General features: G+C 41.8%; 1 protein-coding gene across 5 annotated transcripts; it reads left to right on the forward strand.

The window, feature by feature from the left end:
- Positions 1-1,047: 1,047 nt before the first annotated feature.
- Positions 1,048-20,160, forward strand: pip4k2aa (phosphatidylinositol-5-phosphate 4-kinase, type II, alpha a). Of its 5 annotated transcripts, none has more exons than XM_057012678.1 (11): positions 1,048-2,184; positions 8,295-8,392; positions 8,474-8,570; positions 9,572-9,724; positions 9,851-9,997; positions 10,180-10,218; positions 13,284-13,388; positions 16,283-16,396; positions 16,487-16,727; positions 16,925-17,028; positions 17,105-20,160. In XM_057012678.1, the coding sequence occupies exons 1-11, from the start codon at positions 2,044-2,046 to the stop codon at positions 17,183-17,185; spliced, it is 1,320 nt and encodes a 439-aa protein (XP_056868658.1). In that variant the 5' UTR covers positions 1,048-2,043; the 3' UTR covers positions 17,186-20,160. The 5 variants fall into 5 exon arrangements, with proteins under 5 accessions (XP_056868658.1, XP_056868656.1, XP_056868657.1 ...); XM_057012676.1 differs by having other exon boundaries at positions 1,049-2,184; positions 13,284-13,397; XM_057012677.1 differs by having other exon boundaries at positions 1,050-2,184; positions 13,281-13,388.
- The last annotated feature ends 18 nt before the right edge of the window (positions 20,161-20,178 follow it).

A 20,178-nucleotide genomic window follows, 5' to 3' on the forward strand; every position in this document is an offset into this window, starting at 1 on the left:
ATCACTTACCAAATAATGAGGACCATTTTATCAATGTTCTGAAAGAGGATCTGGTGTTTCAGCACAGCAAACTAGTTACTTTTATTTGTTCTTTGTAAAACAACTTAAAGGCTTATGAAAAGATTTAAATGACATTTTCAGGAAATAATGGGCCAAGGAGCTGCTCATTAGATTTTGGTGATAGTCCAGATCAAAGGACAAATATGTAGGTTAAATTACAGTCAAAGCCAAAGATCCTTTGTCATGAAGTAACCTACTGTGTTATGTAACCTTGTATAAATACTACTTTCATAGTTTATGCTGGTAATGGTTAACTTGTAGTTATTAAGTTCAACAACTTTTATCAAAAGACAAAGGGACGCTGGGACAGCAGAAACACGTACAAGGTTGTTTTGGACGTAAGTCACAATATGTGGTGATGTGACCTCCATGTCGGAGAGCTGCACGGTTTTTTTCTACTCCATCCATCCATCCATCCATCCATCCATCCATCCATCCATCCATCTATCCATCCTCTACCACTTATCCGGGGTCGAGTCGCAGGGGCAGCAGCCTAGGAAGAGAAGCCCACACTTCCCTCTCCCCAGCTACTTTTTTTTCTACTCATCTGTTTTATTTCTCTTAGCTTTTACAGAGATATTTTTTAGAACAAGAACATGAACGGGGATCTTATTCACGCCACACGTCAATGTGGTGTTGCGGTTATTTCTTGGAACAGCTCTGGGAGTAATGATCCTGAGCATTCACGGTGTTACTACATTATAGAATTATTTCAACAGCCTAATTAGAATCCATGAATAAAACAGTGCTTCACTCTAGTGATGCATTCGCATTTCAGAGGGGAAAAAACTGCGCCTGTATGATGAAGATCGCACCATTGTAGAGAGCACACGCACACCTATGCGCAATATGCTAAATATCCTCTAAAGACAGGACTTCTGATGGAGATGCTGGGATGATGCTGCACATCGATCTAAAGCAAATAAGAGATGGGTGTTGTTAGCGTGACAAACGCTGTTTTGCTGTTAATGCGTGCACACAAGCCCACATTCCCAGACCCACCTATACGAAATAACGAACATTCCAAAAATTCCCACGCACTAGTGAGAGCTTGACTCGATTCAAAGAGATGTGGGATTCTTTATTTATTTTTATTTTTTAACGCGGACCGATTGAAGGGAGGGGGAGCGTCGCGCATCACCGGCGAGGACACCGAAAAGCGCCGCTGGCTGTCGCCTCCCTCCGCTGTGAGCTGTCAGATGACAGCAGCGCACATGAACCGTAGGGCTGCAGGCGGATCTGGCTTTCCGTGGATTTTCCCCTCACGTTAGCACTATCCCGTGTTTGCTTTCAATCGAGGCAAGACCGTGACATGGCACCCCAGTCACCTCTACGGACTGACCCCAGAAGCGTAGGAAGACTGAGCAGTTCTTGGTCCAGTGCTAACTAGCTTCCAGGCTAATGCTGGCTAGCCACTGAATGCAGTGCTTGTTTTAGTTAGCTGCTTGGCTAGTAAAGGTCGGAGGGTCTTAACGTTGCCTGATGCTTAAGTCCGTTTAAGTTAGCTATTCAGTACCATTAATGCCATTTTATTGATGCTGTGTAACTCTGTATCAGTTCCGTTTCTCCGTTCGCTTATAGGTTCCACGTTAACAGTATTTTATACTTTATTTTTACAGAATTTATCGTTTGCTAGCTAGCGAGCCTCTCGGCTATGCTAACGCCAGCTCAGAGAGAGCTCCGGACTGCGGTTCATCAAGGAAGAAAGAGAGGTGTCTTATGATGCGGGTTGAGGGAAGCGCTGGCGAAAGGGAGCAGCAGTATTCGTTTTAACGCCTCTTATTTTTGTTATTTGTCGAGGTCGGGCTGTGTTGTCGATCGGGCTTGTGTGACAGTTGCATGAAGAAAGGAACTGGGACACTTTTTTGTGCGCAGGCTAAATGAATAGCAGCGGTGTTAGTGAGTCGTGAGCTGGTGGCTTCAAGGGAGGACGTTCTGTCAAGATTTTCACACGCACGACAATAACTGCTGGTTAGCTGAAAGATGGCTTCGGCGAGCAGCATTGCCGCATCCATTGCGAGCAAGACGAAGACCAAGAAAAAGCACTTTGTCGCGCAGAAAGTCAAGCTCTTCCGTGCCAGCGACCCTCTGCTCAGCGTGGTGATGTGGGGAGTCAACCATTCGGTGAGTCACCTCTTCTCATGTCTCTATACGGTGACACAGGAGTCAAAGTGAATGTCTCCTTCGTCCTTCTGATGTCCCACTGTATTTGCAGTTCTCTGTCACCCTCGGGACTGATTGATAAATAGGAGATGGCAGCTGTCCAGCTGTTGACTATAGAACCGCTAGTGATGATTTATGACGCCTGTGCAGAAGCACTTCATCACATCACACATGTGTTGCTTTTTCCAACCTTTTTGCACGTATTTTTCAATGCACAGGTCATAGGCAGTGGGAGAGAGAGAGAGAGAGAGAGAGAGAGAGAGGTGTCTCAGCCCTGAACTCTTCTTTGGCTTCCTGTTGTGCACATGGAGGATAAGCTTCTCGGGCCCTGTGTCATAAGAGATCTTCCCATGCAAGACAGCTTAGCTCTGCTCACTGCTCTTAATTTTCCTCTGAATACATGTACTTGAGTAAGGCTCGCATATTTGAGAGAGCAAAGATTGGGGCCAAATTAGGGTCCACGTTGTGCTACAGAATATGGTGAAAGAGCCAATTAGAATTGCTTATGCAGGTGAAACCAGGAGATCTATCTATGCAGCTCTATGTTGGGTTCAAGCACTGCCCCATTATCCCTGGATACACTTACCAACACTTGATTAAGAATCACAAGACCTTTGGTTCGCTCACTAGATTGTTTAGCAGGAAATGTAGAAATGACAAATACAACGGCATAATTATCAGTATATTTTGGTAACCCATCTATTTTAGCATTGGAAATACTAACTTAAAATGAAAAGAGAATAATATGCAAGACTAAAAATGTGGGGGAAAAATACATAGGAATAATACTGCCAGTCACCCTTTAATAGCATTCTCAAGGACAGAGGCACAGATGCTGTTGGGCAAACACCGCCCTTTAACTGTCACGGTATATGTCATAAAGGGACGACTAATGTGGTCTTATTAATACTGCTGTTTATTTTAGATCACATCCTGTTACATGATATATCTACATCACTGGGTTTCTCCTCAGAAGCTCTTCATTAATGCCGACTGCTGGATCCTTCCGGCTTTCTCTCCTTTCCCTCGTGTGATGTAAAACAAGATGTGTGATGCTAATCTTAGATCAAAACCAAGCTTGTCTCATTGAGGGCTCACTATCAAATGTTAAAGAATGTTAAAAAAAAGCATTACAATGTGAATTAGCACTAAATAGTTCAGGTGCTATATATTTATTACACCCACTTAGAAAAAGAAACAATAATCAAGTTATAAATACCATGAAGAGACATTACAAGCAGTCACATGCTCAGAAATGCAGTTTGCCAACTGTTAGAGGTTGTTGCTAAGTTACTCAATATATGGACAATTCCAAAACCACCCAGATCACCACTTTCTGGTTTCCTGATATGGAATGTGAGCTTTCTTAAAGTAAATGAGATGTGACGTAGGTGGAAGCCGAGGTAAATGCGGCTGTGGTCCTCGGAGTCCCAACAAGTCAGTTTTCCCTTAAAACAGGATGTGTTCTGACTCTGTACCAACTGGAGCTGATGTCGGGACGCACTTTGCTTTCACATGTCGAGTTTTTGCAATATGTGACAAAAGTAAAACTCATGACTGTAATTCTGCTGGGGAGATCTGCAAACTACTGTGAAGCTGCACACACGTGCAGAAAATAAAGATCCTAAGCTGCAAGTCTGTACAAGGAAGTGAAGAAATCCAGAGGAGACAGTGGTGCCGATGCAAAGGCTGTAGTGCAGAATGAACCGTCAGTCCTGTTTAAAGCCTAATTAAAGATAAAAATGCAGGCACTTTAAAAGTCTCAATGTTTTCAATTAACGGCTCGCAGCAGCTTCGGGCTATAAATTACAGCCCAGGTGAAGTGCTTTCCAATGAAACTGGTCTGGACCAGCTCTCTATGGTTATTGAGATGGGCTTAAATCCACTGTCTCGTGCTGTTAACTTATCTACGGTAATCTTAGTGTGCAGGTTCTGGTTTAGTTGCAATTGCAGCTCTGCTGTCTCAGCTTTGGTTCTGCTGCCAGTTCAGGGTGACTGCTGCATGTTGAGAGCTGCTTCTGTGCATACCTCAGGTTTAAGGAGTCGTTACTGAAGTAACGCTGCCTCTGTAAGTCCAAGCTGCTCTGGCTATTATCACCTGACCTCTGTCACCAGCTGGACCAAGAGGGAGGCTCTGGTTTCACTGGTTTTTAGAGTTGTGCATGAATTGGTGTCCAGCCTGATGTGATGATGTCTCAGTATCTGCTCATACAGTTAAACACCATAAACAATAATTAAAAAAAAAAAAACCTCTGGATTTTTTTTTATTGCACAAGGATTTTGTGGGAGTTTGGTTTTTGGTCTCATTTTACTGTACCTACACTTATAATCCCACAAGGTTGTCTTTTAGTGGTGGAATTAATTGCAATTATTTGCCAGTTGGCATTCTCTTAAAAATAGATTTGGATTACACTCCTAAGCATAGGAAAGAGCGATTTAAGTCTTACTTCGGGCTGTTATTTATACTGGGCTTTGTTTTAGTGCCATTTTTTTTCATTGCTTCTATCAAAATCTACATCTTAGAGCAGAATACTTGGTCAGTGCTCCTGCCTCACTTTTCTTTTCTCTTCATCTGGTTCTGCTGTCGTACATCGCCGTGGCATCCACTAATTGGGTCTGATTATGAGAAGATATTCTATAAATATCAGATTTGTCAAACCTGTGTGCTTATTAGGGAAGCCTGGATCAGCGACCTCTGTTTTGGCACCTCAAGGCAACAACGATCGAGAAAGTCAAGACTCCTGCTGTGGTTGTTTTAATTTGGCCTCCCATCTCAACAGCCGATTTTCTTTGTTTGCGCTCGAATGCACACTCCTGTGCCTGCACATGCCTGTTTGTGTGCATGTCCTCACCATAGTCGCTCCCAACTCAAATGCAATGCGACATGTTGCTTTGCAGCTTGAGTCAAACAGGCCACAATGCTGGACCCTGAGCCCTTTTGGAGCTCAATATGCTGTCAACTTTAAAGCTTTTTAGACTTCCAGTATATTTAAATATCCGTGGTGATGACAAATATCATTTTCACCCACAAGCTTCTTCCTCTCTATTTAGTTATTTTAAAAATGAGCAGTGTGTTTCTGCTGCCATGCACCATAAATAAAGGCTTCATATTTATTCATATTTGTCTGGCTTATAGACTATATATATTGCAGACTGAGCCTATGGGCATAATCTCCTGTAGCAAGCAAACTCTTGGGTGTGTGACACTGACTAATACTGAGCAGTGGACTAAAAGCTCTATTTTTTCATGTGCATATTGTTTGTTCAAGTAGTCAAAGGTCATTCTCACACTCAATTCAGTAGCAGTCTACTAGTTATATGTGACCTTTTCTGGCACAATAAAGGTTATCTTTATTTAGTTTGGTCCGTCCATATTAGGACTGTCCCAAAGCCATATACATCACTGAATTAAACTGTATATTTGAAAGTGTAACTGTGCCCCTAGTGCCCCTAATGGCAATATTTGATCGATAGTAAATCTGTTATATACATTTCCTTCTTTAACTCATGTTGTACTGACACCCCAATACACAGGCCCCATTAGCACTGTACTCAGTTATTAACGCACTTGGATGGTTACATTAAACAGATCTTATTTCTAAGTAATCTATATGCAGGAGGGCTGTAAATCCCAGAGAAAAATATCTTTTCCTCCTCATCACGTGCAGTTACCAGTGGATGAGAGGGAAAGAAGCCCCGATTGGAGTAGATCTTAAATGCTAATCCTAATCATCATTCACCGTGGACCCTCTAATTTGTTAATAAATGTATGGAAGGCAATTCCTGCTGCAGTCTTTAAGTAAATTAGACAAATCTGCAGAGTTTAACATCAATAGTTTGAGCTAGTCAATCTCTCCTGTAGTTTCTCCAAATTCAGACGAGGTGTCTCGCTGATGTTGACACTTAGGTGGCTGTTCTTCTGTCATTCTGTCATTTTACACAGATATGGTTTAGCTGCGCTGCTGACGGAGCACTCTCCCCTCACCAACTTCCTGTCCGATAGAGAAACGGCATGCTCTCACTATACTCAGGCAGGAAAACCAGTCTTCATCACCATGGAGACAAACAGGAAGTAGCGGTGTGACATTTTTGACAAGAGTTGAAAAGCTGCAGGCAGATAAGCAGACATGTTGAAAACACCACGATAATAATATATAAATACATACACAGGCTCTGTCTTTTATTTGTACTGTATATTTATGTGGAAAAGCTGGGTGTTGTGCATTAACCTCAGTTTAATGCCAGGCAAAGAGGCCAATATCTATCACCTCACTGAATTTGAAATACACAAAAATCAGTCATGATTTGTGGCACTGCTTGAAACACAGCTTTGTTGTCGCGGTGACGTCTGCTTGTGAGTACCCAGGATGCATCTATGCTGTGGCATCACAGTGACGTCTGTGCCTGCCACAGCACAGCACTCAAACGCACCTCAATACCACACATGTAAACTCAGATCCTTTGTTTGAAATCTTTTTATCCTGATTTATTTGCCTTGGGAAAACTTTGCTTTCATTTGCTAGTATGAATCTGTTCTTTATACACACATCTTTATCTGTCCACTGAAATACAGATGTAATCATTTGGTAATACATTTTTTTAATGTGTGTGTGTTTAGATCTCAGCACTTCTTCCACTGATATCTGGTCAGCATCCAGAGTAACATCATAAGCAAAGTATAATCGTTCTGCAGCCTTAACCACTCTTGTGTTGAGCTCTTCTTAAAAGACTTACTTTTAATTACCACCTCAAATATATCAAATACTCGCACGGTCGATCACTCACGCTGAGCCCTGTCTCTGCACCATCTGCCATAATGCGCTTTTAGCATTACTGGGCTGTGGCCATTCCCTTGTGGTAAAAATTCCTCTAATGCAGCTGCTGGAATTGTGATATGACACCATCTCACGTCTGGCTGCCTAGATCCACTTGTGAGCAATACATAAAGATGAAAGTCCGCTTTCTCTGGTTAATGTTGGAATTAATGAAAGTTTGTATCTTTCCACTGTGTCTGGATTCACAGTGTGCTTGGAGACAAGACAGGTTATTAATAGACGCAACCTGCTGGCATCCTTTCTCTGCTGCCAACAACACACAGACACATACACACACACACACACACACACACACACACTATAATTTCAAGCTATGTGTGACCCATAACAATTGTCAGGTCTATGTTTTACAACAGTGACACATGGCCAAAGCCAAATGGAAATTCCTGAAGTGTACCACATTGTTTAAATCAACTAATTTAGTGCGCTTCATGAAGCATTTCTTAATTTCATTTGGTCTCGATGAGAATCATGGCCATAAATAAGCTAACATGTAATCACTAAAATGGCTGGTGCTCCATTTGGCCAGTTCTTAACACATAAGCCTATTTAAAAAATAACATCATGCATGTGTAGACTACTGGACACAGAAGAACAGTAAAAATAATATAATACCTCAATATAATTTCCAAAACATTTTTGACATTGTGCTCAGAAGAAAACACCATAAGGCAGCTTATTTATTTGTGAACATGTTACACAATTTATACCAGCTACATATTTAAAACAAGTTTAGACAGAGGCAACAGAAGAATGCTCATAAACACTGAAGTTAAAGTGGTTACCTGGTATTTGTAAAATGGGATTATGGCTTTGTGTGCACAATTTCTGTCAGAGAACAAATAAAAATGGCCTTATTTGTGTGTTTATATAGAAAAGGACAAAGGTTAAATTCATTTTCACCAGGAAGAAATATGGTTGTTTCTGGTTGACTACAGTCAAATGAGCCTTTATATGGAGTTTAATCTTTGCATTAGTCTATTACAGTTTACTGGGGTATATAACGTGTAGTTATAAGATACATGGCTGGTCCTAAATGCTTAAATATCAGCAGACGTCTTATTTTCAAGATGCTGCAGCAACACGTGATGCAGCAATAAGACTGCTGTCATCTCACTCCTATTGATGATCATGTTATGCTTATATGAAAGATTACATCTTCCAAAACTGTCATTTGTAGTTTGACCCATATCATTTTCAGATATTTCAATACCTTTTTGATCTCTTTCTTCACAGATAAATGAGTTAAGTCATGTTCAGATACCCATCATGCTCATGCCAGATGACTTCAAGGCCTATTCCAAAATCAAAGTGGACAACCACCTCTTCAACAAGTAAGCTCCCCATTAATTTTTCAATTTTCTGATTTGTGTAGAAACTGTATTTTGTGTTTTCTCATGTTTGTGGATGAACAGGGAGAACATGCCCAGTCATTTCAAGTTCAAGGAGTACTGCCCTCTGGTGTTTCGAAACCTAAGAGAGAGGTTTGGCATTGACGACCAGGACTTTTTGGTAAGAAAGATGCTTATAGGAAACTGAACTAGTTTTGAATTTATATGTTTTGGTTGTCCTTTGCCTTCTGCTCTTTCCTATGATTTCCTCTGTACCCATGTAGGCTGAGTTGGCAGTGCTCGGAGGTCACCGTGTCTCAGTTTGGTGCAGCTGTCCTCACATTTTACATTATTGTCCAGCTGGCTGCATCGATTGGGCAATTGGGGGTGTTAATAGACCTGCCGGTTGAAAGAAATGGCATAATATTCCCAGACTTATACCTTCCTTCACACATAAATCATCAGTCATTTCAAACTGGCTTGTTTGGATTAGATTATTGTCCAGAGGCCTAACTCAGGGAGTAATGTAAATATAAACCTTTTCAATAAAGGTTTAGCTCCTAAAACACTTTTTCAACCTGTCACACAAGACGGTAACCTATCCCTTTCTTTGCCCACCACCTCCCTGATAAAACCTAAATCCTCAGTCATTTGTTGAGTTTACAACAGTTTCAGGAGAAAACCACCTCAACGGTTAGCGGTGCTACACTTGTGATGCCAGAAAGAGATGCAAGGTTTTGAAACATGGGAAGGGAACCGAGGGCAGATGACACGAGGAATTCCTGGAGAATGAGGCATGAAAACAGTGGTGATGGATCATATTACTTTTAAGCAACAAAGTCTGCACAGCAGCTGTTTGTGCCTGTGTATAGGTTTGGACAGGCAGCAGGCTTATGGGTCGGATCCTCACATGTTTAGATTGTAGAGGGGGTTAGTAGCAACTTGCTGCGCTGTGGGTTCCATTTAAATCTCCCACAGGAACACAAACAGGTCAACAGTTGCACTTTAACTTCCAGTGGCTCAAATATTTTTCATGATTAAACACTAAATATTGTTAAACCTATCGGAGTCTTTGCGGCAGTGATCAAAAGGTCCTGCAGCAGACTATTCCTCTGTGAATACTTTTGAACTAACTAATCGTCATACGTCTTTGTGGCTTTATTTTTTTCCATCTGTTTGCAGAATTCACTGACACGCAGCGCTCCTTTGAACAGTGAGGCCCAGGGACGGAGCGGTGCCCGATTCCATACCTCTTATGACAAACGCTACGTCATCAAGACCATCAGCAGTGAGGATGTGGCTGAGATGCACAACATTCTAAAGAAATACCATCAGGTGAGTCTGAAGGAACAGAAGCAAATCCAAACCTTCAGTAAAGCGCAGCACCTGCTGAAACATCAGGAGTTCATTTATTCTATTCTCTTTTTTGTTTTAACTTTCATCCTCTGCCTCTACTGGTAGTTTATTGTGGAGTGCCATGGCAACACACTGCTGCCTCAGTTCTTAGGGATGTACCGGCTCACCGTGGACGGAGACGAGACCTACATGATTGTTACACGCAATGTGTTCTCTCACCGCCTGTCTGTCTACAAAAAATATGATCTCAAGGTAGGCACGACAAAGATAACCTGTAGTTAAGTTGGGAAAAAGCTCTTTGACACTATTGTGCCTCTTATGATGTAAAGTTGTGTGATATTTAATGTACGGTATATGTTGACAGGATGTATCTGGGTGGGGGTTAAGACTTTGTGGTTAAGAGTAATTAAGTTGTTTCCCCTCTCTGTTTCCAGGGTTCAACGGTGGCAAGAGAGGCCAGCGATAAGGAAAAGGTACTATCACCTGTCACTTGCCAGCATCACTCTTAGTCTTACCCTCTAACATCCATATGCATCATGTTTAGATTAAAATATCTGGAGAACCTCCTATTCCAGTAGTGTTCTTGAAATAACAATTATAAAACAAACAGTAAGTTATCACATATTATAGGAGTTAGAGACCAAAGGGTGTTTCCAGTGGTTTCAATAACCAACATGATTCAATCTGTCTGATGCTCGCTGTCATCTCCTGAATGCCCACACGAGCACATCGTCGTTGCTTCTGTGGTCCTTTGGTGTTGATGACAGTTGCAGATCATCATCTTTTTCAGTTCACACCTCCTTCATCAGTCCAAACCTCTCATCAGATCCTGCACGCTAGTTGTATCTTTTTTATTTGCTCCATTCCCTCTAACCTTGTTCCTACTTTTCCAGTAGTTTCCCTGCTTGCTATCTGTTTGAATAGCTGCTGGTTGTGTGGGTGTGTGTGTTGTTTAGAACCTGATGCTGATGATTTTGTCCTGTGTATTATGTTTTCTGTACTTGAATGAAAGTCGCGTCTGCGTGTGAGGTCAATATATACACATGAGCAAGAGATTTTGTGAGTTTGATGATGATGTAAGTGTTGCTGGTTTTGTGAAGCCCTCTTTAAGCTGCTGACAGAATTGTCTGAAGAGCCTAACTGGTTCCTCAAATGGAATATATATTTATGATAGAGAGGTGGACTCTGATCCCTTTTGGGCTCAAAGCTGCTGACTGTCCTTAATGGCTAACTTGGGTTTCTATGTCAGCAGTAGTTTACACAGTGTGATTTTTTTTTTTTTTTTGCTTTGTTTGAGACTTTGTAATGTAAGGGTGACTAGATATGACGGAATTTGTAGTGAAATATCTCAGCACACTGTCATTTCAACCCTCAGCCTGTTGCATGGTGGTCATCTCCAGGCAGAGAGAACGTTTGCATTGTTAGCCGGCAGAGCTCCTTGACATGCTAACATGTGTCATTTTAGATCTGTGTTTGACTTTGTAGCACATGTCCATGAATCTGGATGTGTTGAGCTTCTGAAGCTTGAAACGCTTAGATTTATACCATTTACAGATGCCTACTATCGGTATCATGTCAAATGACCGTTGACTCTTTGATCTTGAATATTGGAGTGTCTTCCTGTCCTTTCTTGAAGGACACCGACCCTCATTCTGACCCTTCTGACCACCAGGATTTAACGCAAGCTTTACACTTTGGAATGAAATGCATTTGAATTTTCCACTGAGTTTTTACAGGGGCATAGCCACGAGGCACTGCTCAGTGAGGCATGGAGGCCTTCAGGGAGTCCCTGAACTAAATATAGCCTACTGTAAATGGAAGATGAAACAAATTATTATTGGGGTCAAAGTAGAAGGCTTAAACGGTGGAACAAAATAGCACCTGAAGAGTTGGCTTACTGATGAGCTAATTTTTGGCCTCCTTTTTTCTGTAGCAGCGCATATGAAACGCTGTGCTGTGTTGTAGCTGACATTAACAAGTTTTTTAACTCTGACCACATCCTTATTTATGCTATCACACTTGTTGCTGTGGGTCTTTTGAGGTCAATGTATTTGGCAAGCCATCTTATTTCTGTTCTAATAGTCGGTTTTATGTCATAATTTTAACAGCATAGAGGGATATTTTTCAGTGTAACATACCAATGAACCCTGACCATACATATACAGTTTTCACTTTTTCATTATTAATCACACAAAAATGCTGCAAATGATAAACAAGTTTCACTCTGATTACATCTGAATTTCATTAAAGCTTCCCAATTCATTAAGAAAAAAATAAAACACTGAGGAGCCATCAAACCTGCTAGCATATTCCTATACATAACCATAAATGCATGCATATTCTCTTCAAACTATACTTATATATTTTGTATCTAATAAGATGCACACGTGCACATTTTTGGGGCAAATAAAATGAGGGAAGAGGCTGCATTTTTTCTGAAGGTAAAGTGTGTGTTTGTCTGTAGCCTTTTTTCAGACACGTGCAAACACACAACCAACAAGCACGGCAAGGTTGCTCTCTTGACTGCATGACTGTCTCCCTTTCATGCATGCGTCTGCATGTTATATAATCTTTTCCCTACATTTCTAAGTTATGTTATTTCTAACATATTCTGACCTGTATGAGCACCAGCCCAGTTCTGTTGCCATTGTGGACATGTTTTTTTCTACCTACATATGAGGTGTATCTTCATTTTCATTAAATAAATGTTGCTGTTGTTGTTGCTGTTGTCTCTGGGTTTTGACTATAAAACAGCAACAATAGGCTTCTTTTTTCCGTCTTTTGTAAAGCACATTTTCAGTGAGTTATTTCTTATATTTTCTTTTTTACTTATAATTTTAACTGGAGCCCAAACAATTTAAGTTTTCTCCTTCTTATATCCAATAAATCACACTTAGTTGTGGCCCATATTTAGTAGGTGGCATTAAAGTGCCATGTTGCAGTATTGTTGCAGCTCTGGATCCTGGGATAAATTTCTTTGCTGGAGCTAAATTTTGGAATTCTATTTTCTCCATAAAGTCTCTGCTCGTTAGCTGTCAGGTGATTCGTTTTGTGTGACTGTTTGTTACCTACCTTGCTTATTCTCAGTCTTTAGTTGAGAATAGTAGTAGATGCTCAGCAGGACACATTTAGTTTCTTTACACTTGGGTCCTTGCTGTTTCCTCCGTAGCAGTAAGCATTCTCAGCATCGTCAGTGTGCTCCCTCTTGCTGCTTTTACCCGAGGAAAATGTCTACACAGGGGACCAAAACGTCTAAAATCTGTGATTGTTGAAACCAGTAAAATGGAAATACAATAAGAGCATTTTTTTATATTATTAAAAAGATGGTTTGTGAGCTGCATCCAAGGAGTTTAAACATCTAGAGCTGAATGCACCTCTTTTGCGTTTATGCCCTTTCCAGGCCACAGCCAATATAAATACAACTGTGTTCTATTACAATTTAAACACTTTGCCTTTACTTCCAACTTCCTTCCTCTCTCCTTTCTTCTCTCCTCCACCCCTACCGCCCCCCTCTCCCTCGCTCCCCTTTTTCTAGCAGCCGCCTCAACCTGAGGACGCGCCCCCGCGGCCCAAATCTGGTAATGTTCAGCAAAAGCTGCAAACACTGCGGATTGCCACGCGCTTTTATTGTGCCATGAAACACGTAAGAGATGTAAGAGAACCAGGGCTCATATACCAGGCATGAACTATTAAATCTTCTGTTGATTTTGTTATTTTTTTTGTATGGCCGGGCATTTTCACCTTCACGTCTTCTTCAAGCGGAGACAGTCCTGTTCCAAAGGCCATACTTTGCACGCTTCATCCATTTACAGTCACTTTCTGCTCAGCTTGTTAACCAGTTAAACGTTCCGTTTGCCAATTTTAGTTGGTTATTTTCCACCATTTCCTCAACAGCCTCTTGTATCTGAAACGCTGGAGAGCGAGAAAAGCAGGAAGAGTTGTAGTATGGCGGTGGCTAAATTAGAAGTAAAGTATTATAAATAAAGAGGAAAATGATCATTCATTCTGATATTTGTGCCTCAAGAAGGTAAATTACTGTCACAGTTTTAACCCAGATGCATTACTAGCTGTGATGAGCAGTTAATTAGCTTTTTTGTTACGCAGGTGTTTGACAAATGTTCTAACATTGTCACTATTTTTGATAAATAGTTAAACTCCTGCCGCCGTTAGCTGGAGATGTGAATGCATGGGTACAAATGCTGGTGAAAGCTTTATCCTTGCTCCTCTTATACAGCCATACAACAGATGAGATCTACTGCTTTACTGTGTTCTGACAAGAGACCAAAATGACAGGAAATTGATTTGATAACTTTTATTTTGAAATTCACCTGCCACACTCTTCTGCATGGCTCTTCAGCCGCTGTTTTCTCCTGTAACACGTCGGCTGCATTGTGAAATAAATAACAAGCCATCCTTGAATTCTGCGGGTGACCAGGAGAGACATGACCGAGGGCGTGCACCATAGAAACGAACCACAGTTGAAAGCAAAGTGTAAAAAGATGGATGAATGTCATTGTTGAGCTGTCTGTTGAATTGACAGGCCTGCAGAAAGCTGTCGGACAGTCTTCACTCTCTGCAGGCGTCTTCTGATGCATTCACATGAACTTTTTGTGTGGCATTTTCTGCATTTTCTATCCTCTTTCTATCCCCTCTTTATCACGAATGTGGGGGTGTGTATGTCTGTGTCCTGTATATATTGGCTCAGATTTTGTGATGTATCTGTCTGTCTCCCTCTGTGTAAAGGTCCTATCAGTATGTGACTGTATGCCTGCTGTCTGAGCTTGTTCCAGCGCTGCAGACTGTTGTTGTCTTCCTGCTTTTCTGCTGCCATAGAAACACTAGTAGCTCCACCGCTGCAGCCCCGTTACCACATTTCCTGTTCTCGTTTCCCTCAGTGACTCAGAACTGGGCCGCTCTCCTCCTCAAACACCATCTCTTCCCCCTGCAGGCTGCAAGCAGTTGTGCAGCAGCTGGATTCACAAGCAGATGAAAGCCAGCAGACAGCTGAAAGAGTTACATTTATATCCTCCAGTGTCAGGAACAGGGAGATTTCATTTAATGTCATTCATGTATAGATCCAGCTAAAGTGCACCAGATTCACTTCAGTGTAATATGCAAATCAGATGCATCTGTGCCCTCTTGTGAGCATGCTGCATGTGTTGTTTTACACAGTGAAATCAGCTGAGGCCAGCCTCGCTTTGGACAGACTGTATTTTCTTAGCGAACTTATTTTAGTTGAAGTAGCTTTTGCTGTTTGTTCAGCTCAGACAGGCAAGGCGAACAAAACAAAAGACTTCAGGCCTCATTGATACCACTGGGGTATTTCAAAATGCAGGATCACAAGGCAAATAAATGTGGGCCTGCTCTTTACATGGCTCTCTGTACATTAAGGTGAATCTTTTCTTCTTGCATTTTGAAGCACTCCTTCCAGGAGCCGTTTGAAATGTAAATAGAAACTCCACATAATGACGTACTAATGTAAACCCCGTATCTTACTGAGAACTGAGCAAAACTGTCTGCATTTGAAATTTGGTCCCAGTAACACGTGTGGAAAAAGTTTGCAGAGGATTGTGTTGACCACTGTCGCATCATCTCTACCAGCAACACTCTGGGAACTGAGGCCAGTTGGTGTCATTTAGTGGAATATTTTCCTCATTCATGTTCTCAGATGTTCAGCAGGTCCTTTTGTTGCAGTCTGGGTTGCATGAGGCATGTGTTGTCATGATTATTCCCATTTTTAACAGTATTGGGTATTTTCAGTGTTTGGTATGGTTAGCACAGGCTTGTTGCTCTGCAGTCATGTGTTGCAACATAGACAGAATGTGGTTTGGCATAGTCGTACTAAAATAATCAGTCCATAACAAGCTGGAGAGACTCTTTCTCCACTCTAGCCTGGAGGGGATGGGATTCTCAATTTCCAAAGAGATGTCACATTATAACTGGGAACGCAGACAGTTTTCCACTTTACCTCATTCTGTTTAAAAAGCACGCTGGCCCAGAGAAAACGGCAGCGTTGCTGCATCTGGTTTCTATATCCAGTAGTTTCCTCTTCGCAGCCTTCTTTTAAGGAAAAAACATTACATGCAGTTTGAACTCTGTGTCACAGTAGAATCCAACCGTGTTCTGGTGGTTTTTCCAAATGTTTTCCAGTTGCGTCCAATACAGAATCTTGTCTGAGGATCATTATTTAATGATTCCTAAAGTGTTGTCCAAAGTGAAAAAGTAAACTCCTCTTCACTCTTCCTGCACAAAAGTCTCTTTACTCAGGTTTCAAACTGGTTCTGTTTATATTTTAGAAACTCCTGACTTTTAGAAGTTGAAAAACAGCCCATAATATATGTTAAAAAATGTAGCTGTCTGGGTAAAAACTTTGAAAATCACTGTTGCTCTTGTTTTAGTTGACATTAATCTTGTTAAAAGAGTATTCAGCCTGAACATTCTCAACAATTCTTTCATATTTTTGCCCAGCAGCCACTTGAAGCACTGAACAGTCATTTTTGTGTTTATTGGTCACTAATTTACATTACTGATGGGCAGGCCAAGGAGCTGCCCACCTACAAGGACAATGACTTCATCAATGATGGGCAGAAGATCTACATTGATGAGGAGAACAAGAAGATGTTCCTGGAAAAGCTCAGGAAAGATGTAGAGGTATGTCTGTTAATCCACGAGGGATAATGTGCCTTGATCTGATTAAAAGAAGAAACCCTTCATTTCTTCTACCACCTCTCTTCTCTTCAGTTCCTGGCCCAGCTCAAACTCATGGACTACAGTCTGCTGGTGGGCATCCATGATGTGGAGCGAGCCGAGCAGGAAGAGGTGGAAAGCGAGGACAACGAGGCTGAGGAGGAGGGCGAAAGCGACGGAGGCGGCATTGGAACGCCTCCCGACAGTCCCAGCAATACCCTTGATAGCACCAAGCCTCTGTCTCCTGGAGAGTTTGATCCCACCATTGATGTTTACGCCATCAAAAGCAATGAAAGTGAGTAAATACGGCATTTTAACAGGGTGAACTACTACTGGTATGTCTAAAAGCAAGAGAGCGCTCCCCCTAGTGGCCGTTGCCATCCATTTAGTGTCAGACTGTTATAAAGGTTCTTGTGGATTTTATTCAGGTGTTGCTGTAGCGACTATGTAACCAGATAAATACTCATTTAAGGTGTTTGTTTGAACCTCCAGCTGCTCCCAGGAAGGAGGTTTATTTCATGGCTATCATAGATATTCTTCAGCATTACGATGCCAAGAAGAAAGCTGCCCACGCCGCCAAGACTGTCAAACACGGGGTATGTGGATAAGTTACCACAGCAACCTACACACACCAAACAGTCGGTGAATTAAACATGTGTGTTTGATGTCCAGGCTGGAGCGGAGATCTCCACGGTGAACCCAGAGCAGTACTCCAAGAGGTTTTACGATTTCATCACCACTATCCTGTCCTAGTCTTGAGGAGCAGTAGCGAGGGGGCAAAGAGGCTCGTGGGAAACGGAGAACAAGTGGGGGAGAAGTGAAGGAGCAGAAACACAAACCATCCAGAGGTGATGTGGTGGATTGATACCTCTCTCCTTCATTTATTCTCCCTGCTCATCCCTCCGTTTCTCCCTGCACAAGTGGAGCGCCACACTGCAGCTACAAATGAAAGCATCATCTGTTTACATTTAACCTCTCCTTTTTCATGTGTTACTTTGGACAATAAGGGTGTCGAACATGTCCAACTCATTATTTTATATAGAATCTTTTTGTCTAAATGGTTGTTAATGTGAGAAAATGGCTGTTTGTTACCTCCGTCTAACATCCTGAACTGGTTTAATTTGCCGTGTTTGTCTCTCCCTACGGTTGAGGTCAGGAGGTGAGGTGGGGAGGGGAAGCCATTCCAGGTGTAGAGGTGGTCGCTCTGAGAAGATGGAACGAGGCTGAACGCAGTCGCTTCATTGGTAGTAGGAAGCAGTCTTCCAATAGGCCAAATCAATCTTTCTGTTTGGGTTTTACGTCGTTTACCTGTCCGGCAAACAACTCCTCCTCTTCCTCCTGGGGCAAAATGCTTGTTTCCAGGCAACTCGTTGCTTCTCTCGTTCTTTTGCTTCGTCACGATGGAAATGTTTGGGCATTGTTTTAAGTAATACACTCCATGTTCGAGCTGTGCTGAAATGGTGTCTCAATGAAATGTCAACAGTCCCACCTTTCTGTTGCCATAAGCACCTTATGAGTAAAATCAAAAAAGAAGTTGCACTTTTATTTGTTAGATGTAGGAACTCTGTTCTACATGTGCTGCAACAGTGAGGACATGTGAGTCTTTGGAGGCCTGATGTCACATGACTGCAATACTCTGGGGGTAACCATCCTTTTGGCCAGCCGGCAAACATGTGACTGATCGCCGTAGCCAGGAGACGGCTTACCTCCAACATCGTACCAGCACACACACATCGGTGCCGACCAAAATGTGTGTGTGTCAGTGTTTAAAAATTTAAAGGAGAGAGTGAACGAAGAGGGTGGAGGGGTATCTGGATTATCTGAGGACACGTTCTGACCATTGGCATCCTCTTCTCCGAGCAGAGCCTTGAGTCCGGTATCGATCGGCATCCATCACGTTATCAGCGTGTATCTGTGTACGAAATTGGCGGTCGAATTGATGTGAATTTATTTTTTTTAAGTTTTGTATATTTTGCACAAGAGGAAAGGAACCAAATGTTACAAATAAAATCCCAATTAGTTGACACGGTCTTAACAAGGGAAATGCAATACAATGGTGCAGTAGTAAGAAAATGTGACGCGTTTTGCTTCTAGAACCAGTTTAAAGGAAGAAAAGCTGTTCTGTTCAATTACTTTAACCCATGCAAAGGCTTCCATTCTAATGTGTTTGTTCATATATCTCAGATTATATTTACATTTATATTTTTACATTGGATTTTAGTCATGAAAATAATTGTATTTAAATAAAGGAGCCACCCTTAGGAATGACTGAAGGTGCTGTGGTAAATGAAGAATGATACCCCTTAAATTTATACCATACTTACTATAAATGTGCTTAAAAAAACAACAAAAGCAAACAAAAAAATGCATGTTGCAGGACCATGTTTCCTTTTACCTCTAGTGTTGCTTGTTGAGTCGTGGCCCCATTACCACCTTCAATAATCCCTGTTTCATGCTTTAAATAGCTGTTTTCATTGTATACACTGTGCAGACTATGTGTGCCTTTATACTCCGAAATTATTTAATTTTATATTTTGTATTTTTTCTTTTTTTTCTTTTTTAAACAAAGCTGGAATGTTATTTTAAAAGGGTGTTCACGTTGACGTGCGTAAGGTGGGCGTCTGTGTTAAGCTTTGTTCTATTATCCAGTTGAACGAAGCTCGCTTGGCATCCTGCAAATGTCGCGTCCTCCTCTTTGCTTTCGTCCCCGCACATATTTAGCCCAGGTTGTCCGTTTCACGCCCGGTCCTGCTTTTAGTAAACGTGCGTGTGTGTGTGTAGGTGTGCACTTGGGAGTGCGTCGTGGGACGTGATCGTGTCGTGGTGCTCGTCCCGGTTTACTGACAGCTTCTCATGGCAGAAGACTGTGACCATCTTCATCACTATTACCCGCAAACAGCATTTGATCTTTTTTATTCAGCCGGAATTTCAGTTACGTCTGATTTCATTTGTGAAAAGTCATGTTGTCTTTTTGTTTTCATTCATATCGAGTTTCAGGGAGACTGTGGCAGACCTAGTGTCTGTGTTTCGATGGTTTTGGTAACTCGTATTTGTCCTTCAACACGCCATATAGTAATCACAACGAGGGACGCATCACACTTTTGCGCCCAGCTTTGCTCTATATGGCCCCGGACGGTCCTAAACACGTGAGCAACGACACGACGCAATTGGGACGGTGCATGCTGGGAGATGGAGTCCTCCCTCCAATCTAGCACGAGGAAGACAATTTAACATATGCAACTTTAAAAACAATTCTAATAACGTGCACGTAACATAAGCAACATGGCTTCTGTGTGATCAGCTCCACCCGCTCGCCCTTAGCGTGGATTTGGGTGGTTTTTTCCCTGTACTGGGGTTCTGCGAAATGGTCGCGTGTGGTTTATTCAGTCAATTTAAAACAAGGAAGCTGCCAGAACGGAGGGAAGTTACGATATGTATCTGCATTTTGGCTCCGAAATTAAAAATCGAAATAGATTTTAATCTTTTAAATTTGCACCTGTTCTTCTGTGGGTCGGCCTCAAGTCAGTCCTGAGTGTGTTTAGCCCGGAGAATTAACGAGTGTGTACATGCAGGAGTGTGTTTATTTCTGCTTTGGTTGATGAGAGTCAACGTTCCGGAGAAGCCAAAATGCTGTATGTTTGTTGTTCTTCACATTTACTGATGATGGTGATAATAATACACTCATTCCATACGTATTCACTCAAACCAATTAAAGCACTTCTGCTTAATTCAGCCTCTTTACTGCT

The sequence above is a fragment of the Takifugu flavidus genome, chromosome 17 (assembly GCF_003711565.1).
Source record: "Takifugu flavidus isolate HTHZ2018 chromosome 17, ASM371156v2, whole genome shotgun sequence".
Classification (NCBI taxonomy): Eukaryota; Metazoa; Chordata; class Actinopteri; order Tetraodontiformes; family Tetraodontidae; genus Takifugu; species Takifugu flavidus.